The following is a 22,585-nucleotide window of genomic DNA, read 5'->3' as shown; positions in this document are numbered from 1 at the left end:
CACTTCTGTAAGTCGCTCTGGATAACAGCGTCTGCTTTTTGTTTGTTTGTTAGAATTTTAACGTCATGTTTTACACTTTTGGTTACATTCATGACAGGAAACGGTAGTTACTCATTACACAAGATTCATCTGTTCACAAGTGTAATATCAAACACAGTCATGGACAATTTAGTGTCTCAAATTCACCTCACTTGCATGTCTTTGGACTGTGGGAGGAAACCGGAGCCCCGGAGGAAACCCACGCAGACACGGGGAGAACATGCAAACTCCTGGGATTGAACCCAGGACCTTCTTGCTGTGAGGCGACAGTGCTACCCACCTAGCCACCGTGCCGCCCCAGAGTCTGCTAAATGCCAGAAATGTAAATGTACTTTTAAACGTTTAAGGACTTTTATTTTGAATCCAGTGCTAGCATGGCATTATCCAGTATGGCGGCCTCCTGAAACGCGTGTGTAGCAACAGCATCTTCACTGAAAGTTGTGGATTTTAATTACATTGTTGTTTTTCAAGAACTTTGTAAACAAAAACAGAGTAAACATGAAGTTAAAAGTAAAACCTCTCTCCCACAAATCAGAGAACACCTTCCGGGTGAGTTTATTTACCATATAGCAGTTAGCATGTAGCTAACACATGAGTACACATGAGTGTGAGTAGAGTATAAAAAAAGTAAAACGTGTGTAGTTACTTTTATTTACTTTTCTAAAACTAATGTCATGAACATGATGTTTAAATTAGATTCTGTTATACACTAAAACGTGCACTCATTCATGTGTATAATGCAGTTTACACTTACACACATGCTGTGTTTCTAGCAAATATAATATTATTAGTAACATTAACACGTTTTAAATGATTGTGTTTCAGTTTCTGACGTTTTCTGAGAGACTTGCTAATGTAAACATTGATGTCATTCACCGGATTGATCGGACTGGCAGTTACGCTGAGGTGAGTTCAACTGCACTAAATGTTGATTTTGGTTGTTACTTTTTCGGATTTAGTTTAAACTGGCTCTGTAATCTAAACTCTATTCATTTTGATCTGAATCAGAAATGGGCGATATGATCAGCTGCATAGGAAGCAAGGAATTATAAATGTTATGTCACATCCTGACTGGCTGCCATGTGCCCAGCATCAATGTCTCCACTGATTATCTTCAATACAGTTTAAAAAGGTTAAAAGCCTATAGGGCGGCATGGTGGCTCGGTGGGTAGCACTGTCACCTCACAGCAAGAAGGTCCTGGGTTTGATCCCCAGGCGGGCCGGTCCGGGTCCTTTCTGTGCGGAGTTTGCATGTTCTCCTTGTGTCTGCGTGGGTTTCCTCCGGGAGCTCCGGTTCCCTCCCACAGTCCAAAAACATGCAGTCAGGTTAATTGGAGACACTGAATTGCCTTATAGGTGAGTGTGTGTGTGTGTGTGTGTGTGTGTGTGTGTGTGTGTGTGTGTGTGTGTGTGTTCTACCCTGCAAAACTGGCGCCCCGTGCAGGGTGTAACTGTGTGCCTTGCACCCATTGAAAAGCTGGGATAGGCTCCACTGTACCCCGTGAACCTAATTGGATAAGCAGTTAAAACAGTGAGTAAGTAAAAGCCTATAGATGGATCGATCGATTGATTGATAGCTAGATTGATCGATCAATCAGTCATCACAGCAACGAAATGCAGTTAGCATCTACCAGAAGTGCAAATAGTAGATTATAACTATAGCTATTTACATATATGATTACATTACATTTACATTATGTTTATATACATAGTAGTATATACATAGTAGTAATAGTAATAAGCATATGAATAAAAATAGGATTAGTTGGGTATGTATTATAATATAATAATAACAGTAATAATAAAGATCTGTAAATAAATAACTATATATATATATATATATATATATATACACAGTATATATTTCAAGATTTCTTTCACATAAAGTTTCTCCTTGCTGCTGTCACCCATGGTGTGCTTATTTGAGTTTTGAATCTCAAATTCTATAAAGATGATTTTAGATATTTATTGTGAAAGCGGTAATTTGAGTAAAGTTGACTTTTTGACCCTATCTATTTTAACAATATTATAGTGTTGTTATTTTTTATTCTTTTAGCAATTTGTAAGAAGATTTTTATAGCTTCACCTTTATGTCTTTCACAAAGGATTCCTGTTTAATTATTGTTAAAATACATGTATATTGAAATGTTTTGCCCCCAGCTGTTCTGATTTGTAATGTACCTTTGGGCACATCTCGACATAATCTTGTTTACTACACTATTTTTGGCTGTGTTTGTTTGTATGTTTTGTACACTTTAAGCAAATGAAGTGTCTTTTGCAAATTTGCGGTTGCATGCCAGTGTAATGCCTCCTTTTCGCTACAGCTGGCTGTAGCCATGTTGACTTAAAAGGACTTTTTTAATTCTGGTACTCCTGATAAATGTTTTTAGCAAGGTGCCAAGCAAACATTTACCCAGAGTTATTAAACACATACAAAGAAAATGATAAAAAACTACACTTATTTGTAAAGTGAATTCTGTAAATGAAACCAAGCAGCTGTAAGCTCTTTTAAAGCAGATACCAAAACCAGGACATATTTTACATGTCCATTACTTAACATGACTTTACAACAGATTCTGCATTCCTCATAAATATACATGCACTTTTTGTGAAACTCTTAAATTTATGTATAATGGGCAATCTGTGCTAATGTTTGCCTTTTTTCTCTATTTATAGGAGGTGGACACTTACTTTTATGAAGGTTTAACAAAATGGAGAGACTTAAATTTGACAGATCACTTCAGTAAGTATCACTTTTGTTAATGTTTTTGTAGATGAATGAATTGATTATTCTTTCATTTGTTTGATTATTTAACCTGTTAATGCTGAAAGACTGCAATTAATTTCCTTACAGCTGCCTTTCTGAGAGAGGTGTCGAACAAGTGTCAGTCCTTTCACATGTTGGTGTTCCACCAAAATGCCATAGTGGAGTGTCTGAAGACTCATCTGTCTGTGAAGAGCAGCCTTGCCTCTCAACCTTTGTTAGAGTAAGTATTTCTCTACATTAATATAATTATATCACATGTTAAAACGTTGTTACCACATTTTTATTTCAACTGAAATACCCAGAGATAACACAAGAAGAATGTGAAATATCTCACAGACTGTGACCAGAGGTGGGTAGTAAATCTAGCATCCACCTTGATGTGCAGCACCTTTTATGTCAGCTTTGCCATTTTCTGTACTTCTGTACACCAAAGGAAATAATGCTGACTATCAGCATTTTATTGGCATTATATCACTCACTCGCTCACTTTTTTAATCGCTTATCCAATTAGGGTCGCTGAAGCCTATCCCAGCTTTTCAATGGGCGCAAGGCACACAGTAACACCCTGGGCGAGGTGCCAGTCCATCTCAGGGCAGACACACATACACAAAACCATTCACCTATAGGGCAATTCCGTGTCTCCTATTAATCTGACTGCATGTTTTTGGACTGTGGGAGGAAACCCACGCAGACACGGGGAGAACATGCAAACTCCAGGGATTGAACCCCGCCCTTGCAGTAAGCTACCCAAAGAGCCACCATGCCATTCGGCATTATATCAGTGTTTGTTTAACAATGAGACACTTAAGTTTGGTCAGTGTTAACTGCATTCAACACGATTGATTTTATCTTACTGTTGATTTATTTTGTGATGTAATTTCGTCACAGAGCAACACAAATCTATAACAGTATGAATCGTTCCATAACGATGGCAGAAGCCTAGCATCACTCGTACTGGTCATTTTGGCAGTGTGTGGTGTCAGAGCTACAGATAATGAAATTACTGCCTTAGAATTACTCAGCTTAGCAAATAGTTTGGGAAACATTTACCACCAATAAACTTAATTTATTAATACAAGATGTTGTATAGGACACACCAAACTCACTCCTAATCCATATAAACTCTTTCCATGTATTCCTATAAAGAAACATATTGACTCCCCACGTTTATTCAGGAACCTTTTATTCAGTCATGATGATAGCCATAGCAGCTGACATGGTGTTAAAAATCAAACAAACAAACCTTACAATTACTCACACAAAACTCAATTTCTTAAAGTATCATTCTTTAAATCCACTTAAGTTTCCAAACCAGCTAACAGCACTACCTAACACTTTTTATTCTTTTAAATAGCAGACAACATGTACACAATCATAACTCAAGTCTTTTCTCTTTCTATAGTCTTGTGGTCCAGCTTGCACGTGACCTCCAGACAGATTTTTACCCTCACTTTACTGACTTCTTCATCATCATTACATCAGTGCTTGAGACCCAGGATACTGAGGTGCTGGAGTGGGCTTTCACTTGCCTCTCCTACCTGTACAAGTATTTATGGAGACTGATGGTGAAAGACATGGACAAGATATACAGGTGAGAAACAGCATGCCAAGGATGCCATAGTACACAGACAACGATGTTTGAGGAACATTATCCATAGAGCTATTTTAATCTGTTTATAAGATTTTAAACAATCATTTAATCATTTTTGGAATAATTCAGTTAGTTAAAAATAGGGAAAAGAAGTGTTAAACCATATAAATAACCATACAAATATATTGACTTTACATTTATACACAGTGTCTTTTTTTACTTTGTATTTTTATATGTATGTAGACATACTGGCATTGGTTTCACACAATAAATAGCAATTATGGTAACACTGGAGACCATAAGCACACATTTAAACTCAATGTTGACATTAGATGCACTTGTGGTGTTTTGCATGCTCTGGTTTTGATTACATGTTGGTGTATTTTTTTCAGTCTCTACAGTAAACTTCTGGCGCATAAGAAAGAACACATTCGCAACTTTGCTGCTGAGAGCTTCTCTTTTCTGATGAGAAAGGTAAAGGTGTTTATTTGTCACTGTTTAGAATTAACACTTTAGAATTACTGGAACCCTTGGTGTTAAATAGGTAAAATGTCACAGAAAGTATTATAAATATTAAAAATCCAACTTTAATCGAAAACCTTTTGAAAATGTAATTAAAAGTACCTGTGATACATTTTTTGCAGCGCGGAAATGTAAGATATAATTTCATGGACTGGTGGGGGTGGGAGGATTTAATATAGAATAACTACAGAATGGAAAATCAGTGTGAATCTTAAGCTTTTTCGATGCAACGAGACGCTGCTCCCATCTAGTGGTGATTGGAGACAATAACACCCGAAGGGTTTTGGAAATGTAATTGATCTTGTAGCAATCTTTAATTATTTATTCTTTCTGTGTGGCCCAGTAATAAATGACCTACGGACCAGTACCGGTTCACGGCCCGGTGGTTGGGGACCACTGCTCTAGACTTGTTTGGTCAGATGAGTCATAAATAGAGCTTTTAGGAAACAGTTGACGTGTTTTCTTTTTTTTTTAAACAATGTTTTGATACAATGGTATAAATTTGCTTAAGTTAAGTAGTTGATTTATTTGACACTTTTATTAAATGACTGGTGAAACATTTACCTTTATGGCATTTAGCAGACACCTTCACAGTAAAAAAAAAAAAAAAAATCCTTACTTTAGTACAAGTACAACAGTCCAAAGATACAAATCTATATGCAGACAAAGGTATAGGTGGAAGATTTTTTTTTAATTTTTTTTATTTTTTTATTATTATTTTTTTTTTATTATAATATAGACAATTAGTGAGTGCATGTTATTGCTTAGTTAAGAGGTGGGTCTTTAATCATCTTTTGAAGTTAGAGACTCAGATGTTTTAATGGGCATCACTTGGGTGCTAGTACAGAGAAGAGCTTTGATGCGTGTCTTGCTTGAGTTCTGGCTGGAGGATTAAGAAGAGCGAGATGTGTGACTTGAAGGTTGCGTGGCACTGAACAGGGATTAATGAGTTCACTCAATAAAGGTAGACTGGTGCTGGTTCATTTTTGACTGTCTAGGCGAGCATCAGGCAAGTCAGTGAAGAGAACACAGCAGAGTGGTGATGTGAACCAGGCGGCAGATATATTTTGAATTGGTTGCAAGGGGGTGTCCACATTTTAAAAATATATATATTTAAAATTGTACATTTTTTTATCAAGTGTGCCAATAATTCTGAAACTTACTTGCTGGAAGTTATACATTGTGTCAATAAATATGGCTCCCTTTTTTGTTCAGGTACCAGATTTTGACAGTTTGTTTACAATGATGTTTGAGGATCTGGATCAGCACCCTCAGAAATCAGAGGGAGTGGGGCAGCTCATCTTTGAAATGTGTAAAGGGGTCTGCAACATGTTCCACTCCTGCGCCAATACTGTAAGTCCATGTTTACTGCACATAAATACATAAACACGCAAAATTATTCATTTTTACAGTTTTTCATTATATATTACATAATATTAGGACTTGTCTGTATGAAACTCTGTAATGTATTTAACATGTAGATGTGACACTATAAGCTTGTCATGTATCGTTTCAAAATAACTGGCAAAATTTGCAACCATATTCTCACCCCAATTTAACATAAGCTTTGTTTAAAATCTTCACTTTTCATTTACACTAATCAACAGTCAGCTAGTAAACTAGTCTTATATGTTTCTGAACACATTACACCAAATTACAGATTAAAAACATTTTTACTACAAAATAATTAAGATAAGTTACAGTTTATACTCACTCTTCTGCAAAGCATTATTTATTTGTTTATAACTGTGTTGGGTTTTTCTTCATGTGTTGTGTCAGGCTTTGCCAGTGGTTTTGAGGAAGCTCGGCCCTGCTAAAGATGGTGATGTTGCTCTTACTTATGATGCTGTTAAAGAGGCCCTGGATCACATGGCAGAGTCTTCAGCCAGTTATGTGGAGAAGGAGCATCTTCTTGTACTTTGGGATTCATTGCAGGTAAAAAATGATTGCACAAATTGTACCGTGAATTTACAATGGCAAGCGATACTTGCCATCAAGGAAAACATGAATGGAATGATATATGGGAACATAGTATGGGATAATTGAATCTCATTATACGAGAATCTGGACATTTAAACAAAATAGGTCTAAGCTATGCAATGGATTGGTGGCCTGTTTTGGTTGGAAACATTGAGGGTGGGAGGAGTAGTAATTGGTTGTGTCTGAGAGAGAGCTTATAGTCCGGATTTAGCACCATCTGATTTCCAACTTTTTGGATACTTATATAAGCTTTAAGGGGAAGAAGATTTTCATGTGATAATGATGTGAAAGCAGTGGTGCATCAGTGGCTAGGCACTCAACAAAAACTGATGGCATTTAAAAGTTGGTACGACGCTGGAACAAATGCATCGAAAGGTGACTATGTAGAAAAGTGATGTCATTTGTTTTTGAAATTCTTAATAAATAGAGTTTAAAAAAGTGTGGAAACTTTTTGAAGAACCCTCAGATAATCAAGACAAAAACATAAGTGCTTGAATACTTGTTTGTCTTTACATATGTATTCATAAATATTTTTTTTAAATAAAGGATAAGAAGTTTGGTACTTGTTTTTTCTCCTTGGTCCAATAAGCAACACCTACAATATGAGCAAGTGAGGTGGTTGCTTTAAATAGACATTTTTTGGGACACACGTGAATATAATTGATTTATTTCTGGCTTGTTTCTCAGGCTTGTATAAAAGATGTGCTGCTGAGACTGAAAGGTGGGTCTCCAGATCAGGCCAGTGAGCACCTGGAGCGGATCTTGTTCATTTACCACACACTGGTCGAGCACCGAAAAGGAGCAAAAATTACCAAGCCACAGTGTGTCTGTGAGGTACGTGTGCTGCATTTCTGTGCTTTGATTTACATTAATGCAATTTGCTTTGCCTAAAATCTTGACATGTAGAGTTGACATGTAGACTTTTATTGGGAAGGATCAGTCTTGCCTTGTTCCGTTTTTGTGACAGAATAATTGCAAAATATGACACAATCTGTTCAGTTTAAAATCCTCTGGCACAATGGTTATACTTTTACCAGTGTCCCTTGGCTGAAGTAGTAAAAGTAAACCATGTTATTATAGCAAGGTCCACATATATAGTCAGGGCCATTTCAAAAGCTTATTTTGTTTGGTTTAGCCATTTCAAACCTACTGTAGTTGTGATATGTATTTTGATTTATCTTCTTGTTGGAACACCCAGATGTGTCCAAGATTCAGTTATTTTACAGTAATCTTGTTCCAATGGTTTGCTTATGCAGATGCTACTTCAGCTGGTTCAGACTCCTGGACTATCCTACTCCTGCTGTGGTTTGCTCCTCCAAGTCGTCTCATCTTTTCTGTTGGGAGAGATCACATCTCTACCAGCCACTGTGATTCAAGATCTGGTGAAAAAGGTGGGAGATTTTATATCAAGTTGTTTCTCTTTTAGTATAATAATAATTATATTTTAGGGACCAGAGTTAAGTTGTTTCTGTAGAGTTTTACAGCATGTCCTGGTCTACAGTTGCAATCAGAAATGTTTAACTACCCAGAGAAAATAAAGATTTATTCAAATCTTAAATTTAAAGATAGATAGATAGATAGATAGATAGATAGATAGATAGATAGATAGATAGATAGATAGATAGATACTTTAATGATCCCGAAGGAAATTAATCTAGCTATGCATAAAAGTCTTTATTAGTTGAAAAGTACAGCAAATTAACCTAAAAAGTAGGATATGTATTTTACCTATCTGAAGCTTGTTAGCACTTATCAAAATTGCATATTAGAGGTTATTAGGGCAGAACGATGTTCCACCAAGTACTGAATAATAGTGCTTATGGGCATTCAGAAACAAGAAGTATGTTTTGTGTAGAGTTCAATTTACATGATTCCCACACTGCATTCATTTGCTTACTTTCCAAAATGTAACATTTTCTGTTACAGTAGGTCTTGGGAAAATGAAATTTAATTTGCATCTGTGATTAATTTAGACTCTTAGCATTTTTTATTTGTATTAACTGTAATGAGTTGTATTTCAGTTAATTGTCTTTTGTATAGTAGCCCATAATAACTTTGGGGAGGCACGGTGGCTAAGTGGGTAGCACTGTCACCTCACAGCAAGAACGTCCTTGGTTCGATCCCCAGGTGGGGCGGTCCGGGTCCTTTCTGTGTGGAGTTTGCATGTTCTACCCGTATCCGTGTGGGTTTCCTCCGGGTGCTCCGGTTTTCTCCCACAGTCCAAAGACATGCAAGTGAATGTCATTGTGTAATGAGTAACTACCGTTCCTGTCATGAATGTAACCAAAGTGTAAAACATGACGTTAAAATCCTAATAAACAAACAAACAAACCAACATAATAACTTAGATGTGTGTGTATGGATGACAGTTTGTTCTCATTTTTACTTAGGTCTTCATCAGTGGGATGGATCGAGATCTCATTCTATCTTTTGCCAAGGAGATGTTCAATATGAAGCAGTTTGAGCAGGTGGGTGTGTTAAAAAATGTATTTGGTATATGTTATATATTTTTAACTAACTATTTTTAATTTTTAATGTTAATATGATTTCACATTATACAAACCTTAACAGAGAGGAATCTAAACAAAATGATTGTTCCAATGATATTTTTTCTTGGGCTTTCTCAAATGTGAACACTTGCATTTCCTGTCTGTCATTAGGATTTTATAGTCAATTTCAATCAGTTATTATTTATCAGTTACATCTGGGATTAATATTAGTCAGCAATAATTTAATTGCGGGATATAAACATGTATACTTAACCTTTAGTGTTTTAAGTGTACTTATGAACAGTTTTGAGGTTTATATTTTTACATTCATTTGATTTTTTGTTACCTATAGCAAAGGTAGTTAAAAGTAGACTTTACTGTATGTGCATGTTGTGTTTCCAGCTGTTCCTGCCCAGTTTGCTGCAGTTTGTGGAGCAGCTGTTTTTCAGTGAGGACTCAGTGAGCAGACTGCTGGCTCTGGAGCTGCTGGTCAGACTGATCCTGGTTAAAGCGCAGCCTCCTAATGATGGATCTATGGCTTTCGAAAAGTACCCGCTAGTCTTCACCGGCCAGTCTGTAGGGTGAGAAATTGGATGGGGTGGAAAGATTTATATTGAAAGAATGAATTTCAATTCAAGCACCACCAAGAACAGGTTTCATGAGTTTGATACTGATGAAATGTTGGTGTTCATAGTCAAGCAAGCTTTGTCAAGTAAAGTCAAGTCAAATTTATTTATATAGAGCTTTTCACAATGGAAATTGTTTTAAAACAACTTCACAGAATCCAGGACCAACAGAGCAAAACCCCCTGCTGAGCAAGCCGAGGGCGACAGTGGCAAGGAAAAACTCCCTTAAAATTACAGGAAGAAACCTTGAGAGGAACCAGACTCAGCAGGCACCCATCCTCTTTGGGTCACCTGGAGAATAATTTAAATGAATAGGATTTACACAAGTTATACAAACACAAAAAAGAGTTTGTTATTATTCAGTCCAGTCTGAAATAACGTCCGTAGTGAGTTCTGGACATGGTGCAAACACGGCAGGTTTCCATCACATCTAGCGGGAGCAGCATTGTTGGCACAGCATTCTCGACTTGCAGGCTTCAACCTCGGGTGGGTTTCCGTCAGAACCTAATTTTTACAGTTTAACTAAAAGGCAGAGCGAGCAGGTAACACAGTCATGAAGGCTTTCACAGGATGTCAGCATCCTCCTCCCCCACAGTCATCAAACCTGAGTCATCGGACAGGGATGTGTATTAAAAATCTTTTGTGATCCTTTGTGAGGATGTGTATTAAAAAGACTGATGTGTAGGATTGAAAATAGCCCCTGCTTTTTCTTTTTCCTTATAATCAGCCACAAACAATGTAAAGCTTGCTTGGCTGCGACCTGTGACATCTATAATTTTACTAACTTCTAATTCATAATAAATGAACAGCTGCAAAAATCTATATGTGTGTAAACTTTTGACTGTAGGCTTTGTATGTCCCTGAGTGTATAGTTTTGGAAAAGTTTGGAACAGTCCACACACATGCACCATGTTGCCAAAAGAATATGGACATCTGATTACGAGTTTGTTGGGCTTCCAATTTCAAAATCATGGTCATTAATATGGAGCTTGCCCTGCATCTAAGAAAACTGTGCCATCAGTCGAAAAAGCATTTTTGAGGTCAGACACTGATAACAAGACACAGGAATGCCTGGCTTACAACCGACACTCCAGTAAAAGTGTTCAGTGGGGTCCCTTCACAATAAACCTTGCTTTGTGCACCTTGGCACAGTTATGCTAAAACCAGAAAAGGCTTTTCGCAGACCATTGAAACACATTTTACACACTTGATTGTATTAATCAAAATGTCCACATACTTTAAATATTTTCCCCGCACATTTTATTCTTTGTGGACCAGAAAACAGATCTCTCTGTTATTTTCCAGGTTAAATGCTGTTGAAAAGGCCCAGTCAGTGCCAGTCCCTCAGCAGATCTTCACATTTATAGATGTTCTAGATGAGCAACCGCTGTCAGATCTTTCTCAGATCTGGGCGGCTCTGGTAATTCTGCCTCACCTCAGGTAAAATCTTTACCCCTCTTTTTCTTAAACTAGCATGCCGTGTGTATTTGTGGGTAATATGAACATGTTTTTTAGGCCTTTGGAAGCAACTAGGGTGATTCCTTCTGTCACCGCTGTGCTGAACAGACTACTACATGAAGTGCTCAGTGAAAAACTTGGCAAAGGTTAGTGTGTGTGTGTGGGGACGGGGAGTGATGCTTGCAAATATTTTTCTATGTTTGATGTCTAATATTTTTTTCATTGCTAAAATTGAGGTCTTTGTAAACCACGGGTGTCCCTCCACACCAAACCCATCAAGCCATGTCTTTGTACACAGTGCGTAGTCATGCTGGAACAGATGTAGGTGCTATTTCTAACCTGTTGCCATGATTGGAGGCACATGTTTTGTATAATTAATTGCATACACTTGTTAGCATTGCTCCTTTTAGACTGAGCCCCAAGCATTCCAGGGAAAAAGTCTAAGATCCTCTGTACAGATCTCTACCGAAAGCCAATTCTAAGCAGGTTTAGATTCCAAGTACATGAAACGCTGGGCTCTTTGTTAAGGTCTATGGAAAACAAACAAACATCTACCTTATAGTGAGTGCAAATTCATCCAATGTTGTTTTATCAATTTAGGACTGGACTAAACTACAACAGGGCTTTGTCCAATTACAATGTGCTGGAACACAGGTGTCACTGTCCACAGGTATGCAAGTTTTTTTCTGCCATGGGCTTCAAGTCTGACACCAAGAAGAAAAGCACCCGTTTCAAAACTGGCACCTTAAAGCTTGACTGAAGTTGGTTGATCACATGTGTCCAAAAAACCTTCCAGAGGAGCATTTTTAATAGAATAAAACAATATTATCTGGCCATATTAAGTGGGGGTATTTTAAAAGGAGGAAAGGCGAGGCATTCACCCCAACAATACTGTAACTACTGTTGCGTGTTGGCGGTAGTTTTATGTTCTTGTGCCTTAAGCTTTAAAAGAAGTAGCAAAATAAGCTCATCCTGTTTTCTGCACAGGATTTGTGTGCAACAGCACCAGGGTTTGTACCTTATACCTTTGAAAATATGTCAGTAGGTAGATTGGATATTTTGAATTGCTTCTGTGACTGTACGTTTAAATTGCTTCTGTACTTGGGTAGTATGTGTATCCACGCATTGGATTCAGGATGGGGCGGTGGGTCACTGGGTAGCACTCCGTCCGGGTCCTTTGTGTGTGGAGTTTGCATGTTCTCCCCATGTCTGCGTGGGTTTCCTCCGGGTGCTCCGGTTTCCTCCCACAGTCCAAAAACGTGCAAGTGAGGTGAATTGGAGACACTAAATTGTCCATGACTGTGTCTGACATTAAACTTGGAAACTGATGAGTCTTGTGTAACCGGTAACTACCTGTCCTGTCATGAATGTAACCAAAGTGTGTAAAACATGACATTAAAATCCTAATAAATAAATATTCAGGATGGATTCTGTCTTGTGTCCAGGTATTCTGTTTATGCTATAAGTCTATCATAAACCTAATCAGGATAGATATATTATTAATGATACATGAATGATATACTGTATTACATAATAGAAGCATGTTGTTTGTTTACTTCAGGTGGACTGTTTGTAGCACGACAGGCTTTAACCACACTGCTCAGCTTTAAGGAAACAGCACTGGTGCTTTCTCTGCTCCCGAATGAACTCGTCAGACACGTCATCGAGTAAGAACAGATTGTTTCTCTTTAAATTACAACCTGCTTGTCTATGTCTGTGATGCTTTTAATTGGATTAGTACTTGTGTTACTCATGCTTGTGTTTTGTGTACAGGACATTTCCCACTGATCTGTCTGCACTGCTGCTGGCTGATCTGTACTACACCAGACTGTCCCTCAGTGGCTGCTCGGACCAGCTATCCCATAATTCCTTAATGGATCTATACCAAGTGTTGCATGTGAATTTGTCCTCCAATATCTCCAAGGTAGATTTGACTTCACATCTGAACATTTTCAGTGTGTGTGTGTAGGCTGTTTAAGTCCAGAGCTTTTTTAAAAACAAAAAAAAGTTAGTTTTGCAAGGCCAACTGCTGTATTCATCACAATATTTATCATCTGGGGTTAGTCATTAAATGTCTAGGCTATGAACTGTGCTGAAGTAATTGTGTAGGACTAGTTTGTGTGCACAGAATACATATAACAGTCGTTTCATTTAAGGGCTTAAAAGATCAAGGATGCCTTTATTTAGTTATTTATGGTGCATTGGTAGCATTAAACTACATTTTCCTCCCAATCTAGTTGTATCTAATTACCTGATTGCTTTTCGCTACCTTTACTGCTGCTGACCTGTAAGCATGTCATCGCGTCTGTATCATGCACATGTATAAGCAGTGGAGAATTATATTCCCCTGACTGCCTTTTACCAAATAATTCTGCATCGCTGGGCTTATGCTTTAACAGTAATTATTAAGAGTTAAATTTACTTAGGGATGATTTATATATATCCAATTTTTTTCTTTTGCATTTTGCCCCTATACATCATCTTGGGGGAAACAAACATCGGTTGTTAAGGCTCTGGTATTACACTTTTTTATAATAAACATAGCTGATGTAATTGCTCTGCTATAAAAGGATGTTATTTTTTCTCTTATTAGATTCGGCTTCTGACACTGAGGATTTTGTCCCACTTTGAGGCAGAACTTCCTAAACCAGCAGAGGTAACATTTGTTTGCCTTAGTGGAAGCTCACAGACAGGCACCATAGACAGGGATCAAACCCAACCCCTTGGGACCCATATTACTGTGCAGCACCCACTTTACCAACTGAGTCTCTTTCTGACTTTTATGGATGTGTTCATATCTTTGCAGGGTGAGGAGAGCTCGAGTTTGCAGACTGTGTTTGCTATCTGCCTGCAGGCTGAGCAGGTTCCTGCTACAGTGCAGGATTACAGAGAGAAACTGCTGCACTTGCGCAAACTGCGCCATGACCTGGTCCAACCCTGTCTTCCTCATGGATCCTTCCAACAGGTATACTACATTTTTAACACAAAAGACATTTTATGCAAAGCCTGAATGACGCATTTTGTTGACAAAGATGTCAGTACAACCGCTGATATTTTTTTATTTGCAAATGTTAATGCATAGTTACTTTATATTTGAACATACATTGTTGTATGAAAGCAATATACAGTGCATCACAAAAGTGAGTACACCCCTCACATTTCTGCAAATATTTTATTATATCTTTTCATGGGACAACACTATAGACATGAAACTTGGATATAAGTTAGAGTAGTCAGTGTACAGCTTGTATAGCAGTGTAGATTTACTGTCTTCTGAAAATAACTCAACACACAGCCATTAATGTCTAAATGGCTGGCAACATAAGTGAGTACACCCCACAGTGAACATGTCCAAATTGTGCCCAAAGTGTCAATATTTTGTGTGACCACCATTATTTTCCAGCACTGCCTTAACCCTCCTGGGCATGGAATTCACCAGAGCTGCACAGGTTGCTACTGGAATCCTCTTCCACTCCTCCATGATGACATCACGGAGCTGGTGGATGTTAGACACCTTGAACTCCTCCACCTTCCACTTGAGGATGCGCCACAGGTGCTCAATTGGGTTTAGTCCATCACCTTTACCTTCAGCTTCCTCAGCAAGGCAGTTGTCATCTTGGAGGTTGTGTTTGGGGTCGTTATCCTGTTGGGAAACTGCCATGAGGCCCAGTTTTCGAAGGGAGGGGATCATGCTCTGTTTCAGAATGTCACAGTACATGTTGGAATTCATGTTTCCCTCAATGAACTGCAGCTCCCCAGTGCCAGCAACACTCATGCAGCCCAAGACCATGATGCCACCACCATGCTTGACTGTAGGCAAGATACAGTTGTCTTGGTACTTCTCACCAGGGCGCCGCCACACATGCTGGACACCATCTGAGCCAAACAAGTTTATCTTGGTCTCGTCAGACCACAGGGCATTCCAGTAATCCATGTTCTTGGACTGCTTGTCTTCAGCAAACTGTTTGCGGGCTTTCTTGTGCATCAGCTTCCTTCTGGGATGACGACCATGCAGACCGAGTTGATGCAGTGTGCGGCGTATGGTCTGAGCACTGACAGGCTGACCTCCCACGTCTTCAACCTCTGCAGCAATGCTGGCAGCACTCATGTGTCTATTTTTTAAAGCCAACCTCTGGATATGACGCCGAACACGTGGACTCAACTTCCTTGGTCGACCCTGGCGAAGCCTGTTCCGAGTGGAACCTGTCCTGGAAAACCGCTGTATGACCTTGGCCACCATGCTGCAGCTCAGTTTCAGGGTGTTAGCAATCTTCTTATAGCCCAGGCCATCTTTGTGGAGAGCAACAATTCTATTTCTCACATCCTCAGAGAGTTCTTTGCCATGAGGTGCCATGTTCAATATCCAGTGGCCAGTATGAGAGAATTGTACCCAAAACACCAAATTTAACAGCCCTGCTCCCCATTTACACCTGGGACCTTGACACATGACACCAGGGAGGGACAACGACACATTTGGGCACAATTTGACATGTTCACTGTGGGGTGTACTCACTTATGTTGCCAGCTATTTAGACATTAATGGCTGTGTGTTGAGTTATTTTCAGAAGACAGTAAATCTACACTGCTATACAAGCTGTACACTGACTACTCTAAGTTATATCCAAGTTTCATGTCTATAGTGTTGTCCCATGAAAAGATATAATGAAATATTTGCAGAAATGTGAGGGGTGTACTCACTTTTGTGATACACTGTATATAAACTAGTTCTTAGTAACAACACTTTCAGCCGATATCAAAGCTTGTAGATGCTATTTGCAGCCAACCAGAAGTCTTGCTATTCTTGTTTTAGCAATTCTCACCTATTTTTATGAAGATTGCATCAAGGTTTGAGATATTCTTGGGCCAGCATGCATGCACAGGCTGTGTAATGATTTTTAACCATGTTTAAGTTTGATGACTGAGAAATGTATTCTCAAAGAATCTGCCGATACAGAGGAATGAATTTTTCCATCTACCTGTGCAGTATCTTCTTGTAACTAAGGCCCTACCTAACTCACGGTCGTGAAAATCGTGTCACGGGCCGTGAAATGAGCCGTTTTCCCTGTGTTATATGCTATTAGCTCCGAAAAAAAAAATTCAAGGTTTGTGTTTAGTGGTTTAACATTTTAATAATTTAATTACTATTCAATCTTAATACTAAAACTATACCGCATTCATAGTCATTACAGTTACCAGCCATCCATTTTTATGTAAAATACAAGAAATACTCAGTTCGAGTTTTTCTGTTTGCTTTGATTTGTACTGTACTGTTAATTATTTGTTGTGTTATGCTACTGGGGCTTTAATTTCCTTCGGGATCAATAAAGTATCTATCTATCTATCTATCTATCTATCTATCTATCTATCTATCTATCTATCTATCTATCTATCTATCTATCTATCTATCTATCTATCTATCTATCTATCTATCTATCTATCTATCTATCTACCTACCTACCTATCTTTTAACACTATAAGGCAATCCCAATGATGACTGGCATGGTGACTAAGTGGGTAGCACTGTCGCCTCACAGCAAGAAGGTCCTGGGTTCGATCCCCAGGTAGGGCAGTCCGGGTCCTTTCTTTGTGGAGTTTGCATGTTCTCCCCGTGTCCGCGTGGGTTTCCTCCAGGTGCTCCGGTTTTCTCCTACAATCCAAAGACATGCAAGTGAGGTGAATTGGAGATACTAAATTGTCCAAGACTGTGTTCGATTTAACCTTGTGAACTGTTGAACCTTGTGTAATGAGTAACTACCGTTCCTGTCATGAATGTAACCAAAAGTGTAAAACATAACATTAAAATCCTAATAAACAAACAAACCAACATTTAATGACTGCTGTGAGAGGCTCTTTTCTTAAAAAATCCGTGAAATCTGTGTTTTTGAAAAACGAGGTCCATTAAATTAAGCATATTGTCCAGTGTATTTAGTAGGGCCTTAATCATAACCCCTAGGGGTGCACATACTTTTCCACACAAATGAAGTAGGATTTTACTGGGAACAACTCTCATGCTGTTTTATGTGTTTTACAGGTTCCACTGCGGTATCTTATTGCAATGCTGTTTGTTAATTTCAGACCTTTGTGGGATGCTGTCATTGATCTGCTTGTGTGAGTGTAGCATCGTTGGAAAATGTATTAGTTTCTTTTTCACTGTTTTTTATGATGGCTTTAAAGTTGATAAGATTTTTTTTCTTTTTAGGAGCCATGCCAGAGACATGGACAACAAGGAATTCTGGAAGGTTTACTATGAACATTTGGAGATGATTGCTGGTCTGGCAGGTTGGTCATGTCATACATGTGTTAAAAGAAATATACAGTATACATTTATACATTCCTTTAATAAAGAAAAATATTTGACATTAGGAAATGCGTTGAATGTCATCAAGAAATCCAGATTCTATAATTATGTAGATATTAAGTGCTGAGATCCTACTTACTGTGGTCTAAAAGTATCCAGACCTGTTGAGTTTTTGCACACTTTGTGTTATTGTTGTGGATTTGATTTTGAAAGGATATAACTGCCATTTTTACCTGACAATCAACTAGAGATGTACCGATCGGGGTTTTTGGCACCGATTCCGATCTCCGCTCTCCTTTCAGGGACATCGGCCGATAGCCGATTCCGATGGGGGGGGGTAGCAGTAAATAAAATAAATAAACTTAAAAAGAGCCTCACAGTGAAGATAAACCGGAGCGCGCGTGTGTGTGTGTTTGTGCCTTTAGAAGAGACGCTTTGTTCACAGTATCGCTATAAGTGATTCATTGATTCATGAGTTGAATCGTTTTATGTGAAGCGTAAGTTTCTCTTCTCAGTTATCTCTCCGTGTTTACTGTTATTAATTAAATGTCGTGGTTTTAAATAAACACCAGCTACTACAGAACATTTTGTGTGACTCTCTTACATTAAAAAGCTTAATTAAACTGCTATTACCACAGATCTGTAACTGAGTCAGACTCGTTCCGTCTAAGCAGCTAAAAGTTTTCTGATCCTAAAAGTTCAGCAGATGATCCTGAACTAACGAATTTGCTAATGAATAAACTTTTGCCTCTGATTGGCTCTGTAACGTCTTCTGTTCTCATCTACATCACAAGTAAGAACCGCGAGTTTATATAACGTGCTGATAGAATCGACTCAGATGTGACCGGGTTGAATTATCTTTTTAAAGTAAATATTACAATCAGCAAAATTACATCGTATGTATGACGCACAACGTTAATGATGTTATTTTAGGTCATGAAGAACTTTCACTGTGGTTTCTGTACGATGGTTGATGAATGGTGATGTGATGGTTGGTGCTTCGTAGCTCAAAGTCTGGATCAATCCACTGAGCTGTTAACTTAACATGGTCTTTATATATCACACGATCGGATCGGCTACTTTTAGGAAATATCGCCGATCGCCGATAGCATATTTTGATTAAAAATCGGCCGATACCAATTCGTAGCCGATCGATCGTCCGATCTCTACAATCAACACCTAATTACCCACACTCGGGGCAGCCGCTGGGGTGGGCATTGCCCCCCAGATTTTCTAACTGCCCCCCAAGCGCAACACAAGCAAAGGCTTTTTTTTTTTTTTTTTTTTTTTTTTTTTTTTTTTTTTTTTTTTTTTTAATTTTTTTTTTTTAATTATCTCTGAACCAATCACAAAAGCGAGTTTCGCAGTTCAGTGTGATGTTATTTCTTTGCTTATTTCTAATTGGTTCTGTAAATCATATAAAACAGGCAGACTGCTTCGAGCAGCTCAGTAGAACAAACAGGTTCTGTCAGTGTGAACAGGAGAGGCGATTACATATCAGGGCAATTTAAAACACTTCTTCGAGTTTAAACTCACTTCCACATGGTAACGTTTTCTTAACGTGCTGATTCGTTGCTTAATATTACTTACTTTTAAAATTATTTTATTAGCAGTTAGCTGCCAGTTAGTAGCAGCTAATCTATCAGACTTAACTTTGCTTGATATCTTTATGTATGTTTTTTGTGTGAATTTTGCATTTAATAAACATACCTATAATGCAACGAACTTAGCATTTAAAAATATGACTAACGACATGCCCACCCATTATGTTTTACTGTCCCCCCAAGCAAAGCAGTCCAGAACCAGGGCTGCCCACACTATGAAAACATTTTTTAAAAGTCAATACAAAAATCTAAACCTAAAGTTCAGACCCATAATTCAATACTTTGTAGAGGCTCCTTGGAGCAATTATAGCTGTAATTAAGTCTTCTTGGATACACTTCTACAAGCTTTGCACACCTGGGTTTAGTCTCTCCACTCATGTTAGATGCAGTTTTTGCAGGGAAAATGTCTAACAAATGTATGGTTGTAAATGCCTCGATCTCTGTGTCTTTTAGAGAAAGAGCTGCAGACGGATGACGGTGAAGAGGAATGTGATCAGGATAGAAGTGCTGGTCAGATTCGAGGTCCGGGGACGGACGTGATTGCCAGTGGGGATGTCGGCATTTTGTTTCTGGAGCAGCTCGATGAGGTGGGCAGTGTCAGCGATCGCACAGACTTCACCAACTTCCGTGGCCTGCTGTGGAGAGCCATGACAAAGTTCCCAGACCGAGTGGAACCACGGAGCCGAGAGCTTAGTCCACTGCTTCTGCGCTTCATCAGGTGTGTTTCAGTGCCTTCATGTTACTAGTGCTAATTTTAGGTGCAACCAAAACTTACTTTATAATAGTAAAAACCAAAAGGGGCAAAACCTGGTGAGACAAACAGTTTTGTTACAGGCTGAAGGTAGAAAGATGGATAGCTGGGTTGATGATTATAGCTGCACAGATGTCTATACACACAGAGTCAAACAATAAACGTAATTGATGACTTGCTTAGTTCGGTGCTTTTTGTACTTGTCAGTCAAATAAAAGTTTAAAAGAATTAACAAATTGAGGGCGCCCAGGTCGCGCGGTGGGATATTCCGCTAGCACACTAGCGCCGAGATTCTGAACTCCTCGGTTCGAGACTCGGCTTTGCCACCGGTCGACTGGGCACCATCTAGCGGGCATAACTGGCAGTGCTTGCAGCAGACGCGTCTCTGTGGGTATGGGGTCTTCAAATGCTGTGTAGGGACCCTGATTGGCAGATGGAGAGGTGCCTGTGCAGAGTGCATGGATGAAAAAGGGTTCTGCTGGGGGCTGCACGTGGGTCGGAGGGGACATGGGCACCAATATACCCACCTCGACTGCAGTCAGGGATCCCCCAGCAGCGGAGGACAAAATTTATGCTAAATTGGGAGAAAATGCATGAATAAAATATTTTTAAAAATCCAAACTGCCTCACGGCAAGAAGGTCCTGGGTACGATTCTGAGGTGGAGTGGACAGGGTCCTTTCTGTGTGGAGTTTGCATGTTCTCCCCGTGTCTACATGGGTTTTCTTCAGGAGCTCCGGTTTCCTCCCACAGTCCAAAGACATGCAGTCAGGTTAATTGGAGATACTAAATTGTCCATGACTGTGTTTGACATTAAAGACTTGAACTGATTAATCTTTTGTAACCAGTAAGTAGTAAGTAATAGTAATTGTCCTGTCATGAATGTAACCAAAGTGTTTAAAACTTGACATTAAAATCCTAATACATAAAGAAATAAATATTAATTAGAACAGATATTGATTATTACTGTAGAGTTATATCAACTAATCCAAAATATCTGTAAAACATAACCCTATATATTCAGATTTTCTTTTGCAATCAAGCCTATGCAGCATTGGAAGACAAATCTTTGTTCATTCTATTCTGCCGGCCAGCTGTTTGCTTTTTTAAGCTAGTTAGTATCTAACTGTTCTCCTGACATGTTCTATTGGGCAGTTTATCCGTCTAATGGTTCCCAAGTCCAGCATGCAGAATGTTCATAAGAGGATTCTCAGGTGGATTGATGTCAACACTGTCAACAACATCAAGAATCTTCACTGAAAATAAATTATGATAAAATACCACATATGAACACAGTGCATTTGGGAACCATTCAGTTTCTTCCTGATTGTCTGACTCCAGTTTGTTTCTGTGGTAATTGACAGGACTGAGTTTTATCCAGCTGATCTGATAGTGGCTCCGACTCAGAACTTGACAAAAAGAAGCCGTTTATCATCACAGTCTGAGGCTGATAACGAGGCTGACGGCATGAAGGAGGACGAGGAGGAACAGGTGGAGGAGGAAACTGAGAGAAAAATACCAAGGAGAGCCGCTGCCAAGTTAGTATGCTCAGTAATGCATTAAATCCACATTCTGCACCCATAGGTAATAACTAAAACATGATTATGATGAATTCCTTGTATATTTTAATTATTGCTTTTTAGGCAGCTCATCACACATCTGAAGGTCTTCTCCAAATTCACCAACCCCAAAGCTTTATACCTGGAACCTGAATTACACGAGCTGTACACACAGGTGAATTTACTTTTTCCTCAGACTGAACAGTATAAGTAACAACCATGACACATTATGCATGTTGTTCTGTTAAAATTATAATCATTGATCATAATTATTTAGCCAATTTAGGTCCACAGTTACAATAGCTGGCATCCCACCCCCCAAAACACTGCTTAACTGCTGTCGCCTCACAGCAAGAAGGTCCTGGGTTCGATCCCCAGGTGGGGTGGTCCTGGTCCTTTCTGTGTGGTGTTTGTATGTTATCTATCTATCTATCTATCTATCTATCTATCTATCTATCTATCTATCTATCTATCTATCTATCTATCTATCTATCTATCTATCTATCTATCTATCTATCTATCTATCTATCTATCTATCTATCTATCTAAAAAATTAGACCCTCATAGTCACACAAACACTCAACCACTATGCACACATGAAAAAATGGACCCACCACCTTGATGTTTAATTAATATTTAAGCTAGTCATGATAATAGCCATTGCAGCTGACATGTAATTAAAAATTAAACAACCAAACAAACCTGGCATCCCTGCCTTCGGTACTTTGTACAGCCTCAATTTTCCAAAACAACTAACTTACTTACTTAGTCTTTTCTCCACATACATATGGCCACATGTTCCTCCATGTTTCAGCCAACCAGTAAGAACTGTGCAAGCCTATAGATTAAAACTGCACTATCAATAATGGGGCTTGGTTGCGCAGTGGTAAAAAGATGCTAGCA

At 38.7% G+C, this 22,585-nt stretch overlaps 1 protein-coding gene across 1 annotated transcript in view; it reads left to right on the top strand.

Annotated features, from left to right (window-relative positions):
- The first annotated feature begins 537 nt into the window (after nucleotides 1-537).
- utp20 (UTP20 small subunit processome component) overlaps nucleotides 538-22,585 on the top strand; it is a 58,051-nt gene continuing 36,003 nt past the window's right edge. The window contains exons 1-23 of the mRNA XM_063006473.1: nucleotides 538-588; nucleotides 865-945; nucleotides 2,716-2,782; nucleotides 2,894-3,026; nucleotides 4,209-4,397; nucleotides 4,790-4,871; nucleotides 6,135-6,272; nucleotides 6,699-6,854; nucleotides 7,587-7,733; nucleotides 8,156-8,290; nucleotides 9,290-9,367; nucleotides 9,791-9,969; nucleotides 11,320-11,454; nucleotides 11,530-11,618; nucleotides 13,034-13,139; nucleotides 13,246-13,396; nucleotides 14,066-14,128; nucleotides 14,279-14,437; nucleotides 17,504-17,580; nucleotides 17,672-17,751; nucleotides 19,828-20,092; nucleotides 21,488-21,661; nucleotides 21,767-21,857. Of these exons, the coding sequence (XP_062862543.1) occupies nucleotides 538-588; nucleotides 865-945; nucleotides 2,716-2,782; nucleotides 2,894-3,026; nucleotides 4,209-4,397; nucleotides 4,790-4,871; nucleotides 6,135-6,272; nucleotides 6,699-6,854; nucleotides 7,587-7,733; nucleotides 8,156-8,290; nucleotides 9,290-9,367; nucleotides 9,791-9,969; nucleotides 11,320-11,454; nucleotides 11,530-11,618; nucleotides 13,034-13,139; nucleotides 13,246-13,396; nucleotides 14,066-14,128; nucleotides 14,279-14,437; nucleotides 17,504-17,580; nucleotides 17,672-17,751; nucleotides 19,828-20,092; nucleotides 21,488-21,661; nucleotides 21,767-21,857 (2,826 nt within the window). The remainder of the gene's footprint in view (nucleotides 589-864; nucleotides 946-2,715; nucleotides 2,783-2,893; nucleotides 3,027-4,208; nucleotides 4,398-4,789; nucleotides 4,872-6,134; nucleotides 6,273-6,698; nucleotides 6,855-7,586; nucleotides 7,734-8,155; nucleotides 8,291-9,289; nucleotides 9,368-9,790; nucleotides 9,970-11,319; nucleotides 11,455-11,529; nucleotides 11,619-13,033; nucleotides 13,140-13,245; nucleotides 13,397-14,065; nucleotides 14,129-14,278; nucleotides 14,438-17,503; nucleotides 17,581-17,671; nucleotides 17,752-19,827; nucleotides 20,093-21,487; nucleotides 21,662-21,766; nucleotides 21,858-22,585) is intronic.

This window comes from Trichomycterus rosablanca, chromosome 1 (genome assembly GCF_030014385.1).
Source record: "Trichomycterus rosablanca isolate fTriRos1 chromosome 1, fTriRos1.hap1, whole genome shotgun sequence".
NCBI classification, from domain to species: Eukaryota; Metazoa; Chordata; class Actinopteri; order Siluriformes; family Trichomycteridae; genus Trichomycterus; species Trichomycterus rosablanca.
Note: the sequence above shows the minus strand (reverse complement) of the source record. Positions and strands in the feature narration are given on the sequence as shown.